At 41.1% G+C, this 27859-nt stretch overlaps 1 protein-coding gene across 3 annotated transcripts in view; it reads left to right on the top strand.

The window, feature by feature from the left end:
- PIEZO1 (piezo type mechanosensitive ion channel component 1) overlaps positions 1 to 27859 on the top strand; it is a 627492-nt gene that overhangs the window by 523533 nt on the left and 76100 nt on the right. For all 3 annotated transcript variants that reach the window (XM_053706596.1, XM_053705806.1, XM_053707404.1), the window contains one exon: positions 1803 to 2061. In XM_053706596.1, coding sequence (XP_053562571.1) covers positions 1803 to 2061 — 259 coding nt within the window. The remainder of the gene's footprint in view (positions 1 to 1802; positions 2062 to 27859) is intronic.

Below are 27859 nucleotides of genomic sequence, written 5' to 3'. Positions count from 1 at the left end.
TATAGCCTGAGGAAACAGCCCTTTTGGAGGCTGAGAAACGCGTTGTTTTGTTTTATTAATAAATATATGCTTTTTGATACACTTGCTGCTTTTATCCTGGCTTCCATTATCGTTTGGACACACACCATGTAGCCGGCCAGTGATCACTGTCTACACCCTAGTACGGTCTGTTGGGCAACTGAAGGGTCCCAGCCTGCTTTGATTGCACCTGGAGGTGCGCTGCTTTGTGTAAGTTTGACCAGTAATTACCTAGTTTGTTCATCAAAACTGTACTGGGCTATGGATTTCTGCCATCAACAGGAATAGGAATGTGGTTGCTGTCTGGTGGTTTTCGTTCCAGTGTCTCCGTTGTGGGCACACAGTGAGCTGGACCACTGCTAATTGATCCAGCCTGCGCCACTTACACCTTTGGGCGCTCTACCTTTGTGAGTATATATCACATTACTGTTCTATTATTGTGCAGACGTTACTAGGCCATATTGGCGCCTCTGTGTCTCCTTTTTCCTAGATTCATCACCAGGGATTGACCATCCTTTTGACAGAGTGCTGCCTTCTATTGTATTACAAGGACTTTCTATCTCATCTTAGATTACACATTATATATTTCGTTATATGTTGTTTTTATCTTGCTTGAATTATCAATTTTATGAGTCCTTGCTATAGCTCGCATTTATGTATTTTGTACTAGATCCTCTTTTTGGGATCTAGTGATTTTTAGATTTGGTTTTTAGGAAGCGCCCCCTATGGGATTGGTATCATTGTTATTTCCCACTATTTCTCATTGTTATGTTAATATACTTTATAACCTTTAAACCTCAAAATTTCTGCCTGTTTCTAAGCCACTTAATACAGCCTCTTATCACATGCTTTTTATTTGTTTTTCACAACAGGGGAATGCTAGTTCATGTGAGCCATATGGATAATATTGTGCTCACACCCGTGGGTTGTGGCAGACACTTCACTAATTGGCTAAAATGCAAGTCAGTCGATCATAAATAAAAGTCATGTGATCAGGGGGCTGTCAGAAAAGGCTTAGATATAGGATAATCAGAGAGGTAAAAAGTATATTAATATAACCATGTTGGTTATACAAAACTGGGGAACGGGTAATAAAGGCGCTATCTATCTTTTTAAAGAATGACAATTTTGGAGTAGACTGTCCCTTTAACAATGTTATACATTGTGTGAACACTGCTGTCATCTAGTGCTCAAAATCATTCTTGCAAAACTGCTGCCCTATAGTTCTCCAGACATGGGCCTCTAGTTATCAAAGTCTGGCGGACCTGATCCGACAGTGCAGGTCAGGTCCGCCAGACTTCGCTGAATACTGCGAGCAATACGCTCGCCGTATTCAGCATTGCACCAGCAGCTCACAAGAGCTGCTGGTGCAACGCCGCCCCCTGCTGACTCGCGGCCAGTCGGCCCGCCAGCAGGGGGGTGTCAATCAACCCGATCGTATTAGATCGGGTTGATTCGCGGCGGTCTGTCCGCCTGCTCAGAGCAGGCGGACAGGTTATGGAGCAGCGGTCTTTGTGACCGCTGCTTCATAACAGGCTCGCCAGAAACACGGGGCATCAAGCTCCATACGGAGCTTGATTCATATGCCCCATGGTGCCTACCTGTGTAGTCTCTTCAATAAAGAATTAAGTACATTTGATAATAGAAGTAAATAGGAAACTTGTATTATTATATATGAATCATGACAGAAAATGTTTTGGTTCATGTCCCTTTAAATGTAGGCCACTATCAATCATCTGTTTTCTATAATTGTAACACTATTTTTTATTATGCTCTACCTTTAGGCCACTCATTTTCCCAGAGCTTTCTCAATCTCAACAGTTCTTCAAGTCTCAGAGTCGGATCCTGAAGCTTCTTCTTGCTCTTTATAATTTTGTGGCTGCTCACTCTGAGCTGCTTTGTTACTTCATCATCATCCTCAACAATATGGTGAGCGCTTCGCTCATTTCCCTTTTCCTTCCAATCCTTGTCTTCCTGTGGGCTATGCTGTCCATCCACCGGCCCAGCAAGAGATTCTGGATGACAGCTATTATCTTCACAGAGGTAAGTACCAAAAATATAAAAATTGTAATTGCTGATCTTTTTGTTTATTTTAAAGGGACCTTGCATAAAGAACTTCTATCAGTTATTTAAAGCAATGCCGTTTAACATGTTTAAAATAATTTTTTGAGAAGAAAGCTAGTGAAATAGGTAAAGTGAATGGGAATTATATCTTCTCTATAAATATTATATATATATATATATATATATATATACAGTATATATATATATATATGTGTGTGTGTGTGCTAAAATCTGTTATTCGATTACATAGAGGAAACAAAGTAATTCTTATAGGTTCATTAGTTTGCAAAACTAATAAACAAATTTGTCTGACATTCATTCATTACGTAAACAAACGAGTAACTAAAACTATGTTACAGATATAAGAGAATATAAATATAAGTATTAGCTCATTATTTTATGAATTCTCTTTATTTAAAGTGGGCTCCAAACCAGATTTACCGCAAGGCTATTGGCTAAGAGGTGAAAACCTCACCTCTTAGCACAAAAATGTTTTGGCCGTGGGCTGTCGTAGCAGCTAAGAACGGCGAACGGTTGAAACAAATAAAGGCACTTTCTGCATGAATTATCTTATACTTCAGGAATGAAAGTGCCCTTTATTTGTTTCAACAGTGAACCCTAGCGTTTCAAAAACCTTATGGTTGACTTTCACTTTAAGATGTCTAAATTTATATACCATGTTTCTTCTAACTTGTTTAGAGTATTTGAGGGAAAGAAAGCTATATAAACAAATAAAATTACACATGTACAAAAACGGTTTCCGTTATTCGTGTTACGTAGAGGAAACTAAATGTTCATTAGTTTGTTTACTTAATACATTTCAGACAAATTCATTTGTTCCGATCAGCCAATAGAATGCGAGCTCAATCTGATTGGCTGATTGGATCAGCCAATCGGATTGAACTTGATTCTGTTTGGCTGATTCCATCAGCCAATCAGAATATTCCTACCTTAATTCGATTGGCTGATAGAATCCTATCAGCCAATCGGAATTCGAGGGACGCCATCTTGGATGACGTCCCTTAAAGGAACCGTCATTCTTCAGTTGGATGTCGCCGGAAGAAGATGGGTCCGCGGTGGAGGTCTTCAGGATGGAGCCGGTCGTCATCGGATGAAGATAGAAGATGCCGCTTGGATCAAGATGGTTGCCGGTCCGGATCGCCTCTTCTTCTCGGATAGGATGAAGACTTTGGAGCCTCTTCTGGACCTCTTCAGCCACCGGATGATGGATCGCCAGCCTCCGCTTGGGTTGGATGAAGATTTTGGAGCCAGGACGGATCGGTGATACCTGGTGAGGTGAAGACAAGGTAGGATGATCTTCAGGGGCTTAGTGTTAGGTTTATTTAAGGGGGGTTTGGGTTAGATTAGGGGTATGTGGGTGGTGGGTTGTAATGTTGGGGGGGGGGTATTGTATGTTTAGGGGTTAATAAGTGTAGGCAGGTGGAGGCGACGTGGGGGGCAGATTAGGGGTTAATAAATATAATATAAGGGTCGGCGATGTTAGGGCAGCAGATTAGGGAGAATGTAAGTAGCGGCAGTTTACGGAGCGGCAGATTAGGGGTTAATAATAATATGCAGGGGTCAGCGATAGCGGGGGCGGCAGATTAGGGGTTAATAAGTGTAAGGTTAGGGGTGTTTAGACTCGGGGTACATGTTAGAGTGTTAGGTGCAGACGTAGGAAGTGTTTCCGCATAGCAAACAATGGGGCTGCGTTAGGAGCTGAACGCGGCTTTTTTGCAGGTGTTAGGTTTTTTTTCAGCTCAAACAGCCCCATTGTTTTTTATGGGGGAATCGTGCACGAGCACGTTTTTGAGGCTGGCCGCTTGCGTAAGCAACTCTGGTATCGAGAGTTGAAGCTGCGTTAAAAATGCTCTACGCTCCTTTTTTGGAGCCTAACGCAGCCTTTATGTGGACTCTCAATACCAGAGTTATTTTTATGGTGTGGCCAGAAAAAAGCCGGCGTTAGCTACGCGGGTCCTTACCGACAAAACTCTAAATCTAGCCGATAGTCTTTTATCAGCTGTAGTAAATCAATTTATTGTGGAGGAAAAAGCATAATAGGTCATTGGATTATTAAACAGCAGTGTGGGGCCTGGAATACTGTCTTACTTAAAGTGAGTAACAGGCTTTGTAGAGCTACATGGAGACACGTGTTGGCTGGCACAGGACATGGACAGAGTGCAATTTGCTTCTGAAATTACTGCATAGCCCTCACTGTGGTTTTTTGTTTCACTGAATATAGGAACACTGATATGTATGTGACTCACAGAGCTCTGTATACAGACATTTACCAGTGTAACACAAAGGAAACAAGCCCCATAAGCCATCCTACTTTATATATCACACATGACACACATCCTGATGCATTTTATAGATCACATGGTACACGCGTATCTTGATCACAGGACACATACGTTTACTGCAGCAATGCACATGTATATCCTGTAATGCTATATTAATGAGAATACATTTGTATAGTCTAATGTTTTGTGTGCACCACAAGGTATATGTATACCCTGTTGCTATGTGGATTACAGGACATATCCATGTACATATATGTACTACTTCATTCAATAGTAATATACACACACACATATCTAGTTAAATTGTGTAGATCAAAAGTCACATTTATCTCCTGGTATAGATAAAAGTACCTATGTTTATTCTGCTGCATTACATAGAATACAGTGACAATTCTGTTCTATCACACAATAGGAATGACAATGCATGTATATGCTTACTATATACAGGACTCCTGTATCTATGCAAAACAAATTAGCTATATCATTTGAGATGATGTAAAAGGGCATTTTATCCTACAACTAGTTTTCTGTTTACAACTTTTTTTTCTTCATATTAATCTTTAGAAATTTAGCTATGTTACAGAACATGGTTTTGACTATCCTGTTTATATAAAATCCTGAGATGGATAAGCAATGAACTGTAACTACACTTGAGTTTATGAAACTGTTTTAACAGGCTGACATTACTTCACCACAGTAATATTGTAATAGCAAAGTCAGATTGTACTATGTATTATGCATTACAAAATGTTATTGCTCAGGGACAGTCAACTCCAAAAATAACCGTTTATTATTCAAATAGGGCATGTAATTTTTTTTTTTTTTTTTTATTATTTATATTTCAACAATGTATACAATTAACCAAATGACAGAAGTAAATTGAACATTTTCATTTACCTTACAAGATAAAATAAAGTTATTTGCACATCGAAAACAAAAAACAACTCGGTCGTGTCAATACTTCCCTTGTTAAGGTATACACAAAGAAAAATAGACACCTATATTTTGTACATTTACATCCTGTCCTTTTTGGTCCAGGGCTTTGCTGATGGAAGAAGAACCAAAACAAAAAAAAAAAAAACATCAATAATAAAGTAAAAAACGGCAGTTGTTAATACTTCAGCCCTTTTAACAAAAAAACCCTAATCAAGGCCACAAACAATTAGCTTTGGGGGGGAATACTAACTGTGTATTTCTATCCAGATAAGATTAGTTACCTTATCCCACCCTAGGCTGAGGTTAGCACCTACTCCCTAACAACAACCTAAAAACAACAATTAACAACTATAGAACGACAACCATCCAACAAAACAAGACAAATCAAGACAAAACAAATCCAGGAAAAAACAAAACAAAACAGGACAAAACAAAACAAAAAAAAAAAGAAAAGGGACCTTCCCTCCTCCCCCGTTCCACCTACCATATACCCAGAAGAACTAATTCTGAGTTTTTAAATGGAAAAATCATATATTCGATTTCACTTTGAGAGAGTATTCCAATATATATTGCCCATTTATTAAAGAAATTCTTTATATCCTCTTCACTATCTATGTCTGTGTCTTTTTGTTCCAGTAGGCATTGTTTTTTCAGACAGTTTTGAATTTCAGATATGCTAGGAACAGAACGCATTTTCCATTTTTTACTAATCAAATACCTAGTGGCCAAAATAGTGGTAGATACCAGTTTATCATTTGGGTGGCGCTCATTTAAGTCGTCTAGGCAAAATATAATCTGGTATAAGGAAAAAGTTATTGAAGGGATTTTCAGCACAGAATTCAGCCAATATTCTAACTTGTACCATACTTTTCTAATTTTTGGGCAAGACCAAAACATATGTACAAGATCTGCTGCTAAGAGTGAGCATTTGGGACATTTATTAAATTCCAAATTGTGAACCTTATAGCCTTTGTCCGGGGTGAAGTATGCTCTATGGAGCAACTTAATATGTGCTTCCCGCCATGTAGCAGATAATGTTGTCTTTGCCACTTTGCCTATGGAATGTTGTAGAGTTTTTAAATCCACCATGTTCCGATCTGAGATTGAGGTCCATGTTGAAGCAAGCTTTGTCAGTGCTACAGTTCCCTTGTTGGTAGTTAATAAATGGTAACACACTGAAATAGACATCCGATCTATTCCTATGAGTATAAGCCAGTCTTCTAACTTGCCTAACGTCCAACACCATCCTACTTCTTTCGTTATTTCAAAAAGAAAGTGCCTTACCTGCAGGTAGGCAAAAAAATCTCTATTAGGTAAATTAAATTCCGCTTTCAGCCCTTCAAATGTTTTAATTGTTCTTCTATTGCCATCGATCAGAAGGGATAACTTGTTTAAACCGTTCTTATGCCATCTGTGAAAAGCCTCAGTTAACAACCCGGGTTGAAATTTTGGATTACCTATCAGGGGAAGATAATTTGAGACCATAGGATTCACTGAGATAAGCTTTGATATCTTCCACCATGCCTTAATAGGGTTAACTATTGATTTAAGTCCCTTGATTTCTAAAGGTATCTCTTTAGGGGGAGAATGTAAAAGTGCTAAGGGGAGATATGGATCACAAATACTTAGTTCAAGATGGTTATTTAAAATGTAATCTTTAGATAAAATCCACCCGGTTGCTATCCGCGCCAGAAAGCTAAGATTATATGCTCTAATGTCTGGAAGTGCTAAGCCTCCAAATTCACGTGAAAGAGAAAGTTTACTAAGAGAAATTCGTGCTTTTTTCCCTTGCCATAGAAACTGACCGATTAGGCTATTCATCATCCGAACATCTTTTTCAGGGAGAATTAATGGGACATTCTGAAGTATATATAACAACTTAGGGAGAAGAATCATTTTGAATAGTGCCACTCGTCCCGAGATTGATAATGGTAGACTTTGCCATAGTCTAAGTTTCTCCCTAATTTGTTTTATAATCGGAGGTATATTATATTCGTAAAGGTCGCCAGACTTTACTGGAATGTTTATCCCTAGGTACTTAAAAGAATCTTTTACTACTTTAAATGGCTTGTCGATGCACGAGTCTCTATTTTTTTGGATCCATAAAATTTCTGATTTGGATGCATTTATCTTGTATCCTGAAAAGGTACCAAATTGATCGATTATCTGCAGAAGTCTGGGAATGCTAGTTTTAGTATTAGATATATACAACAGGATATCATCTGCATATAACCCAATTTTCATCTCATGTTTCGAGATCTTAATACCCTCCAGAGATTGTCTTAACATAATTGCCAAGGGCTCGATGGCAACGTCGAAAAGGAGTGGGGAGAGAGGGCATCCTTGACGTGTTCCTCTTTCCAATGTTATTGGGGAGGAGACAATTCCATTAACTATCAAACTTGTAGCTGAGTGTTTATATAAGTTCTCTATAAATTCAGGGAATTTACCCTTGATTCCAAAATTACACAGAGAGGTATTTAGATGTTTAAAAGTGATGGAATCGAACGCTTTCTCTGCGTCGATAGAAAGAATAGCCATGTCCGGTACGTCCTCTCTCTCCCTTTTAAGTTGTGAAGAATTTTCAAAATATTCTAGTGTAACTAATACCTCCCTTATTTTAGCCGAGGAGTTCCGTTTATTTAGGAAGCCAGCTTGATCCGTATGTATTACTCTAGGAAGAATTAGCTGTAATCTAGAGGCTAAGATGGAAGTTAGAATCTTGTAATCTGAATTAAGTAAAGCTATTGGCCTATATGATTCCTTTCTCGATAGATCTTTCCCTCCCTTGGGTATTAAAGTCGTATAGGAAGAGGCAAATGAAGATGAAACTGGTTTACCGTTTATGTAGATATCATTATAAAGATTTGTTAGATATGGGGAAATTTCTGCAGATAGTATCTTGTAAAATTCATTCGGTAAACCGTCTGGCCCCGCCGCTTTGTTAGTAGGAAGACTAGAGATAACGTCAGCTACTTCCTGAGCCGAAAAAGGGGCATTAAGACTGATAATGCAATCTTCTGTTAATGAAGGGCTCACTATTTTATTCCAAAATTCTGCTGCTTTCCCACTATCATATCCTTTACATGAATATATGTCTTGATAATATTCCACAAATGTAGAGGCAATTTCGTCCGGGTTCAAGATTCGCGTACCCTTATCTATGATCTCTTCAATATAAGATTGTTTTTTTTCGTTTTTGACTAGTCTAGCCAGCATCTTTCCGGATTTGTTCCCGAATCTATATAATTTGGCTTGAATTTTTAGATCTTTTTGTGCTTGTTGGGCAACTAAGAATGTATCCCGGGCCTCTTTAGCTTGCACATACTCAGCCCAGTTTAGGGCATTTTTATGCAGCAAAAATTTGTTACACGAGTTTGATAATGTTTTTTGTATTTCCTTTTCCTTTAACTTCAATTTCTTAGATAAGGTTATGTTATAAGCTAAAATTTCGCCTCTGAGGACCGCCTTGGCGGCCTCCCAGAATGTATCCGGGCGTTCTATATAGTCAGAATTGAATCGCAGAAACTCCTCAAATTTAGTCCTGAGGCAAGTTTTGAACTTCATGTCTGAGGCCAAATACTGTGGAAAATAAAAGCGCAGAGATTTAGGTTTTGATTGTCTAAGCTGAATTACCAGGGTGATAGGGGCATGATCAGATAATAGGATAGGAGTAATTGCAGCTTCAACCATCAAGGCTCCTAAGCGATCATCTATCAGGAATAGATCTATGCGAGAGAGGGTCTTATGTGCCTTTGAGAGACAGGTAAACTCCTGGGTATCTGGGTTCTGGGTTCTCCAAATATCGCGTAGTGCTAAGTTTTGTTTTATTTTTTTAAATATTTTAAATTCTAGATTATCCTTTTTTTGCCTTTTCTGTTTCGTGTTTTCTCTAAGTCTATCGAGCGGACACTGTGGCGCCATATTAAAATCCCCTCCCAAAATCAAATGCCCTTCATTATATAAAAGAAGTTTAGATTGTATTTTATTCCAGAATTCTGGATCCAGGGTATTGGGGCCGTAAATATTACATAGCGTGTACATTTCTTTAGAGATTCTAACTTTCAAAAGAACATATCTTCCTCCCGGATCAGACTCACAGTGCACAACTTCAAGTTGAATCCTTTTCCCTATTAAAATGGCCACACCCCTTTTTTTCCCAATACTAGGTGAGTAAAATACTTCTCTGACCCAAGCAGCTTTAAGTTTACGAGATTCTTCTGGACTAAGATGTGTTTCTTGGATAAACCCAATATCAGTCTGCAGTTTTCTTAGTTGGGTTAATATGGCTTTCCGTTTAATAGGAGTAGAGATCCCTCCCACATTCCACGAGATTATCTTAACTTTTTCCATTTTCCTATAGTCTTAATGGATGTACGGGGCTGGGAGGGGAGGGAAGGGGGGAAGAAAAGAAAAAAAACAAAAACAAGACAAAAAAAAAAAAAACAAAAAAAAAAACCCCACAGTTACAGAAAACCACAACCCAATAACCAACCATTGTCCCTCTATACCCTTGCTTTCGTGTTTCCCCGGTCACTGGGTCAGATCAACCTACGAAGAGGCTGATCCTCCCGGTGCTGGTGGGTCCAGGGATGTAAAAAACTTCTCAGCTGCAAGAGCCTCCGAAAAAAAGTGTACTGTACCATTCACTGTTATTTTAATTTTAGCGGGGTAAATTATAGTGGCGTCAAATCCGTAGTTTATAAATTTAGTGCAGATAGGTGCAAGGTCTCTCCTCTTAGAGGCTGTTGCAGCCGAGAAGTCCTGAAACAAAAGGACCCTGGCACCATTAATATTAAGAGGTTGAACTTTCCGAAAGTGTTTTAGGAGGGTAACTTTATCTTGATAATTAAGCAGTTTTGCAATAATAGGTCTAGGTCTGAGAGTGTTTTTGTTCAGTGTACGGGGTGAGCCCATTCTGTGTGCTCTCTCCACCAGGATACGGGGGTATGAGGGTGGAAGGCTAAGGGCTGCAACCAGCGTGTCTGAGATAAACAAGCTCAAATCCTCATATTGTTTCTCTTCTGGGAGACCAATTATTCTAATGTTATTCCTTCTACTGCGATTTTCTAGGTCTTCTAATCTAGAAAAGGTTTTTTGAATATCACTACAGATGTTATCAAGCTTAGAACCATGTATTGTTGTAAGATCTTCTAAGTCAGACACTCTCTGTTCAGCCTCTTGCAGCCGAGATGAGAATTGTCTGATTTCTTGTGTTAAAGAGGATATGTCTTGTTTAATTTCCATCCTCAAAGCCTCAAACTTAGGAGAGAGGGCCTCAGAAATGCTAACAACCAAACTTTGAATATTTAATGTTTCAGGCATAGATGTACTTAAGAAAGCTGATTGAACATCAGCAGCTGGATCTTGTATACCTTTAGGCTTCCTTTCCCTTTGTCTAGCTGTCATAGCTGGGGAGGGTGTTTTGGCGGAGGGGCCAAGAAATTTATCCATGTACCAATTGTGATTGTGGTGGTAGTGAGGGGGTGATAGGGAAAATTACAAAACAGTTTAAGTGTCTAAAAAAAAAAAAAAAAAGAGAGAAGGGTGTAATAGTGAACCCAAGGGGGGGAGGAAAGGAGTTAATTTATTATTAGTTACAACGTGTGAGTGCAAGTAAAAAAAAAAAAAAAAAAAAATCAAAAAAAAAAATCGGGGGCAGTGTATTTGTGATGCCCAATTATAATTGATTAGTGAGAATTATCAATTGGTATAGAAGTCTAAGTTAAGAAAGTGGCCTATCCAGTTCTGTCGCAGGAAGTTAGAGAAATACTTTTTATGTGAATGTGAGTTTCCTCCAGTGATAACCATATATAGTGTACAGTCTTAGATGAGCTTGCCAGGGAAGTTGTAAAACCCAGTTGGCAAATTCAGCTTAACTGAGCTGTTGCTCACTCAAATGTTAAGTACAATACAATAGGCTAAGGCTGTCAGCCTTTTAAAAGGTAGCAGTTATTAGCTATAGATAGGTATATACCCACAGTAGCCGTCCTGCAGTACAGGCGCAGGTTAATTTCTATTAATAGCAGTGGGATTTAAGATTCTACTAGGGGGAGAGTTGATTGTGATTAATCATAGCATTGTGGGAGAGGAGAAAAAAATAAAACACAGAGGAATGAAAAATAACAATAGGTATGTATGAATTCCAACTATACCAGAATCCCCCTTCTCTCTTCTCCTTTCACCTTTCCCCTCTTTGTCCCTTTGTTATTCAGCTGAGACCTTCCCACTAAAGACCTGAGATACCCCAGAGCCTGTTTAGCCCTTTAATAAGATAGCCTTACAAAGTTAGTTTAGTTAAATTCTAAGGTCGCTCTGTCTAAGAGGGAGAGAGATTAATCAGGTGTGGATTAATGGTTAATTTAAAATGTAAAATTGTACAGCCACCAGCCTCCACATCAAAAAACCATTAATCTGTAATGTCAAATATCAATCACCAAAGCTTAGTTATAGTCTAGTGAGACACCGTTACCAGGTTCAGGCCTAGATAAGCTGTTATTAGTTCAAGTATTATTCCCAGAAAAATAAGCTAAGGATGCCTGTGCTTAAGAAGCGAGACTCAAAACAAAAGGCACCTTCAAGCTTGTTTGGCCCTTTAATAAGATATCTTCAAGGGGTATCTAGAAACCAAATTAGACTAGTTACAAAAAAATCCTCTATCCCAAAGAGGGGGGGAGGTGAGCTGCAACAGATTCTGATCTTAAATATACATTTTTCAAAGACCCGTCTTTAGTATGTTTCACTTTCAATTGCCGCACACTTATAGAAAATCTTTTTTAGTCAGATTGCACAAGAAACCCAAGCAGCAGGGAAGAAACAGTATTAATGGGTCACAATGAATCAAGAACAAAAAAAAAAAAAAAAAGAAAAAAAACATTATATCAGAATATGATAGATTGCAATCAGTTTAAAAAGAACATTTTTGTTACTGTTTTTCTTGAGAGAGACACGTTTAACTAAAATAAGCAGAGTCCCAGATTTTATGTTTAAACGTGCTGACAGGGAGTCTTGTAGTAACTTTCAGGTCATCAGGTTTAAGTTTTATCAGTCTATTTGGCTCTTTTCCCTTGCATTCAATACTTATCCAGTAAAGTTTATATTCCTTAAAGGCCCTTTTAATTGGAGATAGGAATGCGCATAGAATTATGGAGAGTCTCTTGCATTAAGCTTCCAGACCAACCGTACCCAGTTATTTAACCCAAAAGTTATTTCCTAGGATTCCTATCCCAGGAATCCAAGATTAACACCAGACAGATTGCAAGATGAACAGTGTTGGAAGACTCACCCCCTCTCGTGCTGCCTAGCCACCCGCCGTCGTTATCCTCAGTATCCGGAACTTGCAGAGTGGATCAGGCTCACAGAAAGCCGCCAGCAAGGGGTCACACTGCACAGCTCTGCTCACAGGTCAGAACTCAACTCCCCTCACGCAGCACCGGTGGGAGGGGAGAGACACCGCGTCAAGTGCCCTGAGCAGCAGGAGAGAGAAATCCCCACGGCCAGTCTCCGATCCACGACCGGACCCAGCTCCCTCCCACGCAGCACCGGTGGGGGAGGGGGGGCGGGGCACACGCCGAACAGCAGCTCCAACGGACCCAGAGCAGAAGAAGTGCCGGAGGGCACAGCCGGTAAACTTATGGCACTATATTGTTGGTATAAGCACTCAAATTATCCAGGCAGGGGTGGCAAACACGGGAAGAGGGGGTGAAGCCAGCGTATCACAAGAGGAGACCGGGAGAAGTGATAACGTTGCCTCAAAGTGTAAACACAATTAGCATGTCCTGTGCCTGGTCAGGCCGGGTAGGTCCTTAAGTTTTAAGTTCAGGCAGGGCACAGTAACTCGAGAGGGAAGGGTATAAACCAGTGAGATGGTAGTTCACTGGTGTGGGTTCCAGAAACGGTTTTATTAGCTTGTCCACAGTAGCAGCCTCAAAGCTTGAGGTAAGGCGCGAAGTGTTCCACCGCCAGTAGCTGTGGGACTGGAGCTGCGAGCTCAGCAACACCTGCCTAGCTCCTCCTCCACCGGAACCTTCAGGGCATGTAATTTTAAACAACTTTCCAATTTACTTTTATCACCAATTTTGCTTTGTTCTCTTTGTATTCTTAGTTGAAAGCTAAACCTAGGAGGTTTATATGCTAATTTCTTAGACCTTGAAGGCCGCCTCTAATCTGAAAGCATGTTGACAGTTTTTCACCACTAGAGGGAGATAGTTGATGTGTTTTATATAGATAACAATGAGCGCGCGTACAAGAAGTTACCTAGGAGTAAGCACCAATTGGCTAAAATGCAAGTCTATCAAAAGAACTGAAATAAGGGGGCAGTTTGCAGAGGCTTAGATACAAGGTAATCACAGGGGTAAAAAGTGTATTATTATAACTGTGTTGGTTATGCAAAACTGGGGAATGGGTAATAAAGGGATTATCTATCTTTTTAAACAACACAAATTCTGGTGTTGACTGTCCCTTTAAATGGCTTATCACATGGGATAAGAGCTCTCTACAGTGTATTGACATGTAGAGAGATGGATTCACAGCCCTCTCCCACAATGTTTACCACATTAGCTCCAATAAATTAAATGAACTGATGTAGTCCATTATGCAGATATTGGTAACCTCACTGACAATGAGACGGTTGTCAAATTCCTTCCAGACAAATACCTAATAATTTTATCTGCTAAACTCTAATAAAATTGTTTATCAATCCACACAGGTAAATATATGAAATAATAATGTACTGGAGTCTGCACAATTTGTAACTAAGAGCAGTGGTCACGTAGGTAAATAGCAGAGGAGCTATAATGAGGGCTAATTTAAATATATGTGCACAGTTATTTGATATATAGCTTGTGTGTGTGGGGGAAAGATGAAGGTGCAAATGCTGGTCTTAGCACGCAAGTTTATAGAACAGAGCCACTTGAAGCTGTAAGAGATACGTATGGGGTAGCGTGATCCCTCATAGCATACGTATCTGTTTCTGACTAGAAATTCAAAGTCCTTGTATGCTGTACTGCTAGCACAAAGCGGTTATAGATAATGATGAAATATTCCAAAGTGACGGTGCATATGTAGAAGCCAGATGTTAGCCAAATATTAGCAGCACCAGGGGAAAGTAAATAACACTCCTTGCTGACCAGGCAGGGGTGTAAAGTTAATTTGTTGTTACATGCAGCAAGACACAATCGTTCCACACTCCACGCTGATCATGCAGTCGTGCATAGTTAATATATCGTTACTTGTAACAAAACATCCCCTCAGACTGCTCGCTCTAAGGCATAAACCGCTCACACCACTGGAATAGTCTTATTGGCAAAGGACATGAAAAAACACCTGTAACTAGTGCTCCTGATATTAAGGCTCCGCTCTCACAAACAGGCTAAATATGTAGAAAATGGCAGTCACAGTACGGTGAATACTCACAATTGAGCGTAGTCCTTTTTATGCCAACGGTAATCCTCTGCTGTCTGCAGCTAGCAGTACCGATGTCCTCGCTGATTTTCCTTACCACACACACACTCACTCTGTTCGGCCCCTAAGCTCCTCCTTGCAACATCCGGTTTAGCAGCTCTCTTGTCAGCTACCTTCAGAGTATACAGGAACCTGTGTGCGCTGAAGTGGAGTCCCAGAAATCCACAATTTGAATAAAGAAAAAAGATGTGTTCCAAAACCCAATGGCAAATAAATCCGTGCTGCTGACACTCTGGTTATGTAAAAAGGTATACGCTTTATTTCAGTAATCCATAGACATACAGCTGGACAGAAGGATTTAAAACAGGGTGAAAAAACAGTGTTTGACCGGTTTCGGTCCTCAGACCGTAGTCATAAACTTTAAAATCATGCTACATGTGCATGCTATTTAAAACAAATAAGCTACTCTCATTGGTTAGGCTTAACACACCCTAAGTTAACCCTTTAATTGAATGGCTAATAAATAAATATGTATATAGTAGTGGATGTATATATAAAAATTATGGATGTATATATAAATGTATTGTTGATACTATACACAGTCTGGTGTGAGAAAAACCATCCAGTAAGACTTCACCCAGAATAGTTGATAAAAATTATACCTGCATCCCATATAAAACTACTCTCTTCTGTACACTACTATTTGATGGAACAGAGTGTTTCTTGTAAAGCACAAAAATTATCATCGTTTAAATGCTTAGAAACTACAGATAATCGCCAAATACAAAAACATTAGGGGGGTACTTATATACAAGATACAACATCCATAATGCAGATAATGGGGAATAATTAGAGGAAATTATTAAATAAATAAATAGATTTGGGCAATAAATTTGGAGAATAAGGGGAATAAATATGGCAGAACATGCTCAAATACTACCTATAATTCAGACAAATGATGAATGATCAAATGCTTGTTCAGCGGTGCCAATAATTGATGATGTCAAACTCAGAGTTGAATCTCACAGGTAGCAGGCTACCAAGTTTATGAATCCAGTATATCTCTTGTCTTGATAATATCTGGAATTTATCACCACCTCAGGGGGGTTTCATAACTTGTTGCCACCTGAGGGATCCAACGTTGCCCCCATGTACTTCCAAGAAATGTCTCGAGAGTGCTGATACTGCTCTCTCATGGCTAATATGTGCAAGGTGTTCCTTGATCCGGGTACCCACCTCCCTTGTTGTTCTACCAACATACTGCCGACAACACAGTATACATTCTACTAGGTAGACAACGAATTTGCTCGAGCACTTCACACATCCCCTAGTCTCAAACACCTCAGCCGTGGTAGCAGAAACAAAGGTAGTGGATATGTGGACATGGTTGCATGATTTACAGACTTTCTTGCCTATTGCCTTAATATATATAATATATATATTCACCTGTATAACGATTGTGCAGTCCATAACCAGACCTTATTCTGACCACACCTTACAACATGATGTGTGTTTTCTCCTTAAGGACTGCAAAGTGAAGGATTTATTTTTTTCTAACACCTGAGATCTCAATCTTTGGGCCCTTATAACTTTTGTTTGCAATTCGTTTTAAATGTAGTCCAAACGATTGCGAAAACCCTTGCAAAATCGTTTGCGCTCCACTTGTAATCTAGCCTTTAGGGTTTACTGTAAAATGGTACGGAGAAGGCACACTGTTCCTAGCATACTCAGGGATTACTATACTGAAAAGTTACACTATAGCTAACATTTCCATGGAATAATGTCAGCTGGTACTTACTGTAGTGGATTACGAGTTGAGCGCATATTTGTGCTTCCATGAACACGTAATCTCTGCTCAGTTTTGTTATTTTCTTCCTGATTGGAAAGAGTCCACAGCATTCATTACTTTTGGGAAATAAGAACCTGGCCACCAGAAGGAGGCAAAGACACCCCAGCCAAAGGCTTAAATACTCCTCACACTTCCCTCATCCCCCAGTTATTCTTTGCCTTTCGTCCCAGGAGGTTGGCAGAGAAGTGTCAAAATTTGTTTTGTCTCTTATGAAGGGTGCTACTCTTCGCAAAGGGACAGGAGTTTTAAGTAGCCCTATAAGCTTCTCAGTGATGGCCTGGATGAAAGTTAGAGTCCGGAGATGCAGGGAGAGTTCTCTTTTGCGACACCATCCCGACTCATATTAACAGCTCCTACAGCAATCGGCATTGACGAGTTTCGTAGACTGCTTTTTCTCTCAAGTCCATGTGGGGAGTGATGCTACGACCTGTCACACTTGAAGGGCCTTGTTCCTGTTCCACGGTGTAGATTCTGGTAAGATCGTTTAATTTTTTATTACATAATGTTAACATAGAAGACAGGGTCACAGTGTGGCGCCTTTTTGTCTTTTATAGAATCAGTGTTTAATATCTCCTTAGGGGGATTATTGAACAGGGGGGAATAATAATCTTATATGTTTATTTGATTTTATGCTCCTTTATGTGTGAGATTTTATGGGCTCTTAGGCTGTTATGGAATATACAGGTTTCACTTTCACTTTGAGAGCCATGCAGCTTACAAGCTTGGCAGGCTTTCTCTCATAGCAGGGACTGTCCTGCATTGTGCACTATGTGATTCATTCCCTCCTTTGTGACTATCAGAGAGGAGTCATACATCTTTGTACTGTCTGGGTCATAGGAGGTGGTGAGTGCCCCAGCCATTGGGGTATAGAGGTGCCGTTATTTTATTGAAAGAAAAAAAAAGGATGTTTTATTTCTCTAGTTCTCCGGTTATTGCACTAGTGATGGAGGATTCGGTTTCTTTAGTGGGCACTCCCTCTATTCCTTAAGAGCAATTCCTGTTTATATGTGGAGGAGGCCCTAGTTCCCCCTCTCAATTATGTTCCATATGCCTTGATAATGTGATATTATCAAGTATGTTTGATATCACGGAGCCCTCCACCTCTGAGGAGTTGTCGTTCAGTGAGGTGTGTACCCTACATTGTTATCTCTATACACATGCAGTTTTCCCTTAGCATTGCTGATCCTCCATCTGGAGGGGGGCTTTTTTCTCCAGACGTTACTGCGCAGTTCAGACGGCTGTTTCTGCGGCCTTAATGCTTTACCTCACCCTGCTAAGTGCAAGCAAAATGTTACATATTGCACTACTTCCCAGAGTACATCAAATACTATTTGGATTTAACTGATAAAGTTATCCGAGGATGAAGTTCTTTCTGAGACTTTAGAGTATGAACTTTCTGGGTCAGAGTCTGCTGCCTCTCAACCTCCAGCTGCGGAGGAACCAGACTTTAGTTTTAGGAATTTGCGCTTCTTCTAAAGGAAGTTTTTGGTGGATTCAGGGGTTCCAGAGGTCATATTGCCTGATGAACCTGGTCGTGCCTTCCCTTCCCTGCTGCTGTTGTCCCGGGTATCCCACCTTGGACTGTACAGTTCCCTGCGGGTGCGACTGTCCCTGAGTGTTGTGCCTTTCATTACAGAATTGCGCGCCTTCGCGTGTTACTCAGACATGTCTTTTCAGTTATTGAACTACCCTATCCTTATCGGATACAGGAATACTCAGTCTGCTCTTCGAATGACGCACCTTCATTAGACATGTGAGAATGATGTAATCTCCTGATTGTCCAGGTATTGAGACCTTTTCCAGTTTTTTGGAAGATCAGGGCTCCGTTTGGCTGGTCCTGCGGTAGGCCTGTTTCTTTTTGGGCTTTAACCTACGAGTTGCCTTATATTTTATTTTCATCCGATAGGATGTGCTGTCTGTTTTTCTTCTTCCCCTCTGTGGGAAGATTTATGCGGCTTGACGGTTAGGACCCGGATTGCAGGCTGTTCCTGTTTGAGTTTAGTTCTGTCTGGTTGCTGTTCGGACACGTGGCGCCGCTCTGCTTGGCTGGTCCGGTAGAGGTGCCGAGTTCTTATGTTATCCTCTGTGTTCATCTAAGCATTCTAGAAGACCGGTGGGTCCGTGAGGCAGGAAGGATTGTCTCAGTCCTTATAGCCTTCAATTAGGATGACTGGGTCAGTGGAGTTCCGCTACATCTCTCTCTCTTGTGTCTGGGGTTGTCAGACCCTAGAGCTCCTTCCCATGTAGTGGAGGGTTGGTGGGCTTGCGCCCTCTTGCCGCGGAGTTGGGCGGTTTGGCCTTTTTTCTTTTGAGGCCCTTGAAATTGTCCTTTTGGACTTAGTTCTCAGCAGCTAGTAGTTTATTGGGTAGTTCTGCTGCCTTGCAGCGGATGGGTTGCAGAATGTGACCAGCTGCAGCTATTGCATATTGACTGTGTACTGTCTAGCTGTTTTTTATGAGACCTTTTGGTCTTCCTCTGTTGTCTCCATGTGAGTAGGGTCTCCTTTTAGGGACCTGGGTTCCCCTCCGGGATAGGGTCGTTCCCGGGTAAGGGGCACTGGGTGTGGTCTCCTTGAGCTCTGCTGGGAATGCTGTGCGTCCTTTTCTCTCTATGATCCTCTGATTGTATGGAGGTAATGCAGAGACCAGCCTTTGCTCGAGTGATTTTGGCCTTGGGGTATCCCCTTGCTTGTTTTCCTGCGGCTGTATGAGATTCTATGGGCTCTAGTGTCGTTGTACGACTTAACGCCTTAGCTACTTTAGAGCATTGGACTTTGGCAAGGGGTCGGGACTTGCGAGTTATCTTGTTATCCAGGTTGATCTGGATATTGCATTGATATCTCCCTGTGATCTAGTTTTTTATATCAGATGGGGTTTTAAGTTCTCGGATATTGTTTATTTAAACAATTACGGGCTCGGATCTGTTTTCTCCCTGGTGCTTCCGGGTTGCTGAGGCTTCGCTCAGTGTTTTCCTTTTTGGAGTTGTTGCCGGACTTTTTTGGCTGTAGGGCTGGTTCGGGGTTCCCCAGTTCCTGGGAACTTGGGCTATGTCCTTTTACTTGGACTAATTGACCTGGTCACTGTTGGCCAGGTTGTCTGAGTGCTGATGCTTATTGGGCTGGACATACACTTTTATGGTCTGTTTCCCTTGGTCAGCTTGCTGTGGTAACCTTATGGATTCACTGCTCTGCAAGCAAATGGGTTTGCAGTGTCTCTGCTGCAGCTATTGCACATTGGATGTGTGTTAACAAGCTAATTCCTTAGGGGGATTCCTTCCAGGTTCATCTGCGTTAGAGATTGATCTTTCCTTTAGCCTGTGGCTTTGTGTCTTTTGGGCAGGTGCTCTGCCTTTTTGGCCCCATCCCTTTTCTTAGTATGGGGGGCTTATTCTCCTTATGGAGGTGTGGTCCTTTTTCTAGGGATTCTCATGGATTCAGGAGGTTAGAACAGAGTTAACCTTTCAGAGAGGGGTGTTTTTCTCTGGGTTGTTACCTTCCATCTGGAGTTTTGCTGGCTCCGTGTCGAGACTATGGTGGGCCTTTTGTTAGCTTCCTTTGAGTCTACGGCCTTGTCGTCTGTTTCTAAGGAGTCGGGATGGCACCCGTGCTCTGTTGGGATGGCTGTGACCATTCTTCTGCTCGTTTTTGAGCTGGTGTTGAAGTTCTTCTGTTCTGTTATGAGATGCGTTGTCATCTTCAGGATCTAGGTTGGCATTGTAGCTAGCCCCCTGGGTTTACAAGCTGAGGGTCCCGGGTTACCATTCACCTTCGGGTTCTGGGTGTAACCTCTCTCTCTCATGGGGGTGCAGTGGGTCTCGTTGAGGTTATGTGCTTTCCTTTTTGGAGCCCTGTGTGTAGGTCTAGCGGCTTTGATTGCCTGGAAGTGTGCCCTCTGTCTGGGAGTTCTCCTTTTGCAATCTGTTCTCTTACTGGCAGCTTTTTACTTCTCAGCAAGTATTCTTTTGTGTCATCCTAATGATGGCTGCGTGTTCTTGACTCAGGGTTTTTTGTCTGAGTCTGTTACACGTTCTTTTTTTGTCTGAATACTATAGTATTCTTAGTTCTGACGATATGAGGACTACGTTTTTATTTGTCTTTCGGTGCTTTTGCACGATGTTGAGAGAAAGGTTTCTCTGTTTCAAACCTCTGATTTCTACTTGGTCTGGGCATATCCTCCCCTTGTCTGTCAGGATCCATTTGGGTCTTTGTGAGCTGGGCTCGCTATTGGGGTTTTTCCTTTTATGGATTTTGTGGTGACCTTTCGGTTCTTCTTTGCCTGATCCCTTGGCGAGGGACCGCTTGATGGGCGACGGTGTCTCCTGGAGGACTGTTGACTTAGTTGAGTTTGATTTTGCGGTCTCTAGCTAGGCTTCTGGACTATCTGGGGGTCAGTGCCCTTGGGGCTTTTCCTTTTCAAAGTTTTCTCGGCTTCGGACGAAGCAGGGTTTTGGTTGGGTAGTGGTTTCTGACTTGGTGCCCTCAGAATGGGCCGCCTATTGTACCCTCCCATTTTGGCATTCAGTGTCCTCTTTAGCTTGTGTATTGTTTTCCCAAAAGTAATGAATGCAGCTGTGGACTCTTAACAATCAGGAAAAAAAACAAAAATTATGCTTACCTGATTATTTCCTTTTCTTCCGTTGGAAAGAGTCCACAGCTACCCACCCTTTTTCTATGTGGGGCATCTTTTTATTCTTCTGGCACGTTTTTTCACCCTGATATTTCTTCTACTGTTCCTTGTTCCGCTGCATAATGACTGGGGGATGAGGGAAGTGGGAGGAGTATTTAAGTCTTTGGCTGGGGTGTCTTTGCCTCCTCCTGGGGCCAGGTTCATATTTCCCAAAAGTAATGAATGCAGCTGTGGACTCTTTCCAACGAAAGAAAAGGAAATTATCAGTTAAGCATAATTTATGTTTTTCATGTGTGCTACTGTGGGTGAGATTATGGGTTGGGAGCACAACACTTGCTCCCTTACAATCTCATACTTGCACTCAACAGTGCGCACAATCGCTAATGATTTTTCCCCCCATAGACTTGAATGGAGCCTTGTTTTCACGTTGACAGTCTCACAGCTACAGCTCACATAACCCCGTAAGCAACAACACAGCAATATATATGTATACGAATGTATACATATATATTTGTGTTTTATATGTGTGTAAATGTATGAATATACATATATACACATATAAATACATATATACTGTATGTATACATTCATATACATGTATATTTAAAGAGATATATATGTTAATAAAGTTGTTCCAATGGATTCCTAGGTAAAAGAACTTTCATACTGTTTTTTTTCTTGCACCCGACTGTACCGTACTGTACATTATATTTCTGATTTTTTAGCTTTGCGCTATGGTTATCACCTGTTTTTCAGAAGGTCTGTTAATCAAAGCGCAAATTGCGATGGTGCGATCAAATTTACTTTCCACTTGTAATATTAGTAGAATTACAGTGGCGCTCATCAAGGTGAATTTTTGCCCCAACGCAAGCGCACAGTGTTGCGCTCCATCTGTAATCTAACCCTTAACAGTTACTGTAAAAAAGTATTGAGACGATATACTGTTATTCAGTTATTACTGTAAACTGGTATTCAGATGGCACACTGGAGCTGACACACTCAGGGATTACTATACATGGGTACTTATAAGGTAAAATGTAGCTTGCATGCCATTGGTATTAAAGGGATATTATTAAACACTAAACACATATTAGATAGAATGATGCATTCAAGGAAAAGCTATGTCGTAGAATAACTTGTAGGTTTAATATTTCAAGTTTCATTAGCTGTTTAAATAGTGATAAAATAAGTGTAAAGTGTCTACAAACAATGGGGGCTGCCATATTGTAACTTAGGTTACCTTCTCTACTGTGGTTAATTAGGGACAGTTATAAATAGGTCACTCGAGTGTGCAGCCAATGGTTGTGTGGAATATAACAGTGTTCTTCACTTCCATTTCTAACAGGAGTCCACAGCTGCATTCCTTACTTTTGAGAAATACAGAACCTGGCCACCAGGAGGAGGCAAAGACACCCCAGCCAAAGGCTTAAATACCTCCCCCACTTCCCTCATGCCTCAGCCATTCTTTGCTTTTCATCACATGAGGTTGGCAGAGAAGTGTCAGAAGTTTGAGATGGAGGGTAGTACTCTTCGCAATGGGACTGGAGTTTTAAGTAATCCTATCAGCCTCTCAGTGAGAGCATGGTTGAAAGTTAGAGTCCGGAGATGCAGGGAGAGTTTTCCTGCGAACCCATCTTGACTCATATTAACAGCTCCTTGGTAATCAGCGTTGACAAGTTTTGCTGCCTACCTTTATTCACTCAAGTCCATGTCAGAAGCAAGGCTACTATCTTTCACACTTGAAGGGCCGTGTTCCTGTTCCATGGCGTAGATTCCGGTAAGATCGTTTCATTTTTTATTACATAATGTTTTTACGGAACATACCGGCCTTATTTTAATGACGCGATCTCTCGAGATTGCGCGCCCTTTTTGTGACTGGCAAGGTACACCTCATGACGGGTGTGGTTACGTTGTTTCTCACTTCCGTCAGCTGACTGTGTGTGACAGAGAGAGTCTAGCTCGTGTACGAGGCAGGTACTGGTCGGACGTTTTTCGGCTGTTACCTGGGTTCATGTCACCCTTGTGGTGCTTATTTAATCCTGTCGGTTTTCTGAATGTCACTTGGCCTATGGCTATGGATTCCGGGCTCGGATCCTATCGAAGTATGAGGCCTACTGTTTAAATACATCCCCTCTGACTGGAGGGTTGTAAGTACCGATCTAAGGTCGGCTGTTTCGGGCTACTCGCTGGGGATACAGATCTGTTTTTTTGCAGATGTCACCATGATTCTTTCAGGTCCTTGGGATTTGGGAGATGTGAGTGACCTATGTGGTCTGGTGTTCCGAGTGGTGAACGATTTGCGTTTTCACTCGAAGTCCTTACGGATGCTGACTCGTAGCCTTTGAACTTTTTCTTACGGTTAAGGAGTCTTTTTCCTTCCCGCCTTGGGTGGATCATCTGGTCTGGAAGTGCGGGCATGGCCTTCTTCCTCTGCTCAGAGTTGCGTTACTCTAAGAGGTGGTGTGCAGGGTTTTCCTGCCTTCTGGGGGGAGCTGCAAGGCTCTAGCTTTTACCTTGTTACAGAGGTTTCTCTTTGAAAGATCGATCCTACAGGAATCTCTGGCTGTTTTCTCTTCCATTTTATACCCTTGGTCTGACCACGGTCTTGATGTTCGGGTGTTTCTGCATCCTCTTTGCATCTCTTGCCTTGGGGCTTAACATTGAAGAGTCTAGGTCAGTTACAGACGGTTGCCCTTCTGGGGTCAGGTAGTTGACCATTTATCCTCGATGTTCCGTTAGGGCTTTGTTGAGGGTTCCTTACTTCTAACTCTTGGGATGGCAAGCAAGGTTGGGTAATTCAGGCTGTGGTGCCTTTCGAAGGGGCCGCCTTTTGTACACACCCGTTGTTTGCATTCAGTGTCCTCTAGCTTGGGTATTGTTTTCCCAAAAGTAAGGAATGCAGCTGTGGATTCTTCCCGTTTAATAAGAAAAACATAAATTATGCTTACCTGATAATTTTCTTTTCCTCTGACGGGAAGAGTCCACAGCTCCCGGCCGTGTTTTTCTCTATGAAGCGGCGGTAATTTTTTTTCTTCTGGCACCTTTTTTCACCCTGATATTTCTCCTACTGTTCCTTGTTTCCTTGGCAGAATGACTGGGGGATGAGGGAAGTGGGGGAGGTATTTAAGCCTTGGGCTGGGGTGTCTTTGCCTCCTCCTGGTGGCCAGGTTCTGTATTTCCCAAAAGTAAGGAATGTAACTGTGGACTCTTCCCGTCAGGTAAGCATAATTTATGTTTTTTCATATATTTACGATTTATCATTTCATATTATCATCTCAAAGTGTTAAATGTCCCTTTAAGAAGGCTGACTGGAGCCAGTATACTCAGATATTACTATACACTGGTACTCTGGAAAGTGATATAGCATATCTGTAAAACAATTAGTAGAAAAATAAACATCCCTATGTAAAGATATTTTACCTCAAACTTTCTTTAGCTCACCAGTAAGTGCGTATGAGCAGTTATCATTCAATTTCACTTTTTACTGTCATGTCATCTGTGTGGTGACAAAACTGCCAATCAGTATCATCAGTGCTGAGTTTACCCTTTGCTTTACTGTAATCTTGTAGAGATGTCAGCATAATCTCACAAGTTTTCATAGTAAATTCCCTTAAACTGAGGAGAGAAATAAAGGCCTAGATTTAGAGTTCGGCGGTAGCCATGAAAACCAGCGTTAGAGGCTCCTAACGCTGGTTTTAGGCTACCGCCGGTATTTGGAGTCAGTGATTAAAGGGTCTAACGCTCACTTTTCAGCCGCGACTTTTCCATACCGCAGATCCCCTTACGTCAATTGCGTATCCTATCTTTTCAATGGGATCTTTCTAACGCCGGTATTTAGAGTCGTTTCTGAAGTGAGCGTTAGAGCTCTAACGACAAAACTCCAGCCGCCGGAAAATAGCAGGAGTTAAGAGCTTTCTGGGCTAACGCCGGTTCATAAAGCTCTTAACTACTGTACCCTAAAGTACACTAACACCCATAAACTACCTATGTACCCCTAAACCGAGGTCCCCCCACATCGCCGCCACTCGATTAAAATTTTTTAACCCCTAATCTTCCGACCGCCACCTACGTTATACTTATGTACCCCTAATCTGCTGCCCCTAACCCCGCCGACCCCTGTATTATATTTATTAACCCCTAACCTGCCCCCCACAACGTCGCCGCCAGCTACTTACAATAATTAACCCCTAATCTGCCGACCGCAAAGCGCCGCCACCTACATTATAGCTATGTACCCCTAATCTGCTGCCCCTAACACCGCCGACCCCTATATTATATTTACTAACCCCTAATCTGCCCCCCTCAACGTCGCCGACACCTGCCTACACTTATTAACCCCTAATCTGCCGAGCGGACCTGAGCGCTACTATAATAAAGTTATTAACCCCTAATCCGCCTCACTAACCCTATCATAAATAGTATTAACCCCTAATCTGCCCTCCCTAACATCGCCGACACCTAACTTCAATTATTAACCCCTAATCTGACGACCGGAGCTCACCGCTACTATAATAAATGGATTAACCCCTAAAGCTAAGTCTAACCCTAACACTAACACCCCCCTAACTTAAATATAATTTACATCTAACGAAATTAATTAACTCTTATTAAATAAATTATTCCTATTTAAAGCTAAATACTTACCTGTAAAATAAATCCTAATATAGCTACAATATAAATTATAATTACATTGTAGCTATTTTAGGATTAATATTTATTTTACAGGCAACTTGGTAATTATTTTAACCAGGTACAATAGCTATTAAATAGTTAAGAACTATTTAATCGTTACCTAGTTAAAATAATAACAAAATTACCTGTAAAATAAGTCCTAACCTAAGTTATAATTAAACCTAACACTACCCTATCAATAAATTAATTAAATAAACTACCTACAATTACCTACAATTAACCTAACACTACACTATCAATAAATAAATTAAATACAATTGCTACAAATAACTACAATTACATAAACTAACTAAAGTACAAAAAATAAAAAAGAACTAAGTTACAAAAAATAAAAAAATATTTACCAACATAAGAAAAATATTACAACAATTTTAAACTAATTACACCTACTCTAAGCCCCCTAATAAAATAACAAAGACCCCCAAAATAAAAAATTCCCTACCCTATTCTAAATTAATAAATGTAAAAGCTCTTTTACCTTACCAGCCCTGAACAGGGCCCTTTGCGGGGCATGCCCCAAGAAAATCAGCCATTTTGCCTGTAAAAAAAAACATACAATACCCCCCCTCCAACATTACAACCCACCACCCACATACCCCTAATCTAACCCAAACCCCCCTTAAATAAACCTAACACTAAGCCCCTGAAGATCTTCCTACCTTGTCTTCACCATCCAGGTATCACCGATCCGTCCTGGCATCCGGTGCTGAAGAGGTCCAGAAGAGGCTCCAAAGTCTTCCTCCTATCCGGCAAGAAGGGGACATCCGGACCGGCAAACATCTTCTCCAAGCGGCATCTTCGATCTTCTTCCATCCGGTGCGGAGCGGGTCCATCTTGAAGCAGCTGACGCGGATCCATCCTCTTCTTCCGTTGTCTCCCGACGAATGACGGTTCCTTTAAGGGACGTCATCCAAGATGGCGTCCCTCGAATTCCGATTGGCTGATAGGATTCTATCAGCCAATCGGAATTAAGGTAGGAATATTCTGATTGGCTGATGGAATCAGCCAATCAGAATCAAGTTCAATCCTATTGGCTGATCCAATCAGCCAATCAGATTGACCTCGCATTCTATTGGCTGATCGGAACAGCCAATAGAATGTGAGGTCAATCTGATTGGCTGATTGGATCAGCCAATAGGATTGAATTTGATTCTGATTGGCTGATTCCATCAGCCAATCAGAATATTCCTACCTTAATTCCGATTGGCTGATAGAATCCTATCAGCCAATCGGAATTCGAGGGACGCCATCTTGGATGACGTCCCTTAAAGGAACCGTCATTCGTCGGGAGACAACGGAAGAAGAGGATGGATCCGCGTCGGCTGCTTCAAGATGGACCCGCTCCGCACCGGATGGAAGAAGATCGAAGATGCCGCTTGGAGAAGATGTTTGCCGGTCCGGATGTCCTCTTCTTGCCGGATAGGAGGAAGACTTTGGAGCCTCTTCTGGACCTCTTCAGCACCGGATGCCAGGACGGATCGGTGATACCTGGATGGTGAAGACAAGGTAGGAAGATCTTCAGGGGCTTAGTGTTAGGTTTATTTAAGGGGGGTTTGGGTTAGATTAGGGGTATGTGGGTGGTGGGTTGTAATGTTGGAGGGGGGTATTGTATGTTTTTTTTTACAGGCAAAAGAGCTGATTTTCTTGGGGCATGCCCCCAAAGGGCCCTGTTCAGGGCTGGTAAGGTAAAAGAGCTTTTACATTTATTAATTTAGAATAGGGTAGGGAATTTTTTATTTTGGGGGTCTTTGTTATTTTATTAGGGGGCTTAGAGTAGGTGTAATTAGTTTAAAATTGTTGTAATATTTTTCTTATGTTGGTAAATATTTTTTTATTTTTTGTAACTTAGTTCTTTTTTATTTTTTGTACTTTAGTTAGTTTATGTAATTGTAGTTATTTGTAGCAATTGTATTTAATTTATTTATTGATAGTGTAGTGTTAGGTTAATTGTAGGTAGTTTATTTAATTA

Source organism: Bombina bombina, chromosome 1 (assembly GCF_027579735.1).
Source record: "Bombina bombina isolate aBomBom1 chromosome 1, aBomBom1.pri, whole genome shotgun sequence".
In the NCBI taxonomy this organism is placed as follows: Eukaryota; Metazoa; Chordata; class Amphibia; order Anura; family Bombinatoridae; genus Bombina; species Bombina bombina.
This window is presented reverse-complemented; position numbering and strand designations above follow the sequence as displayed.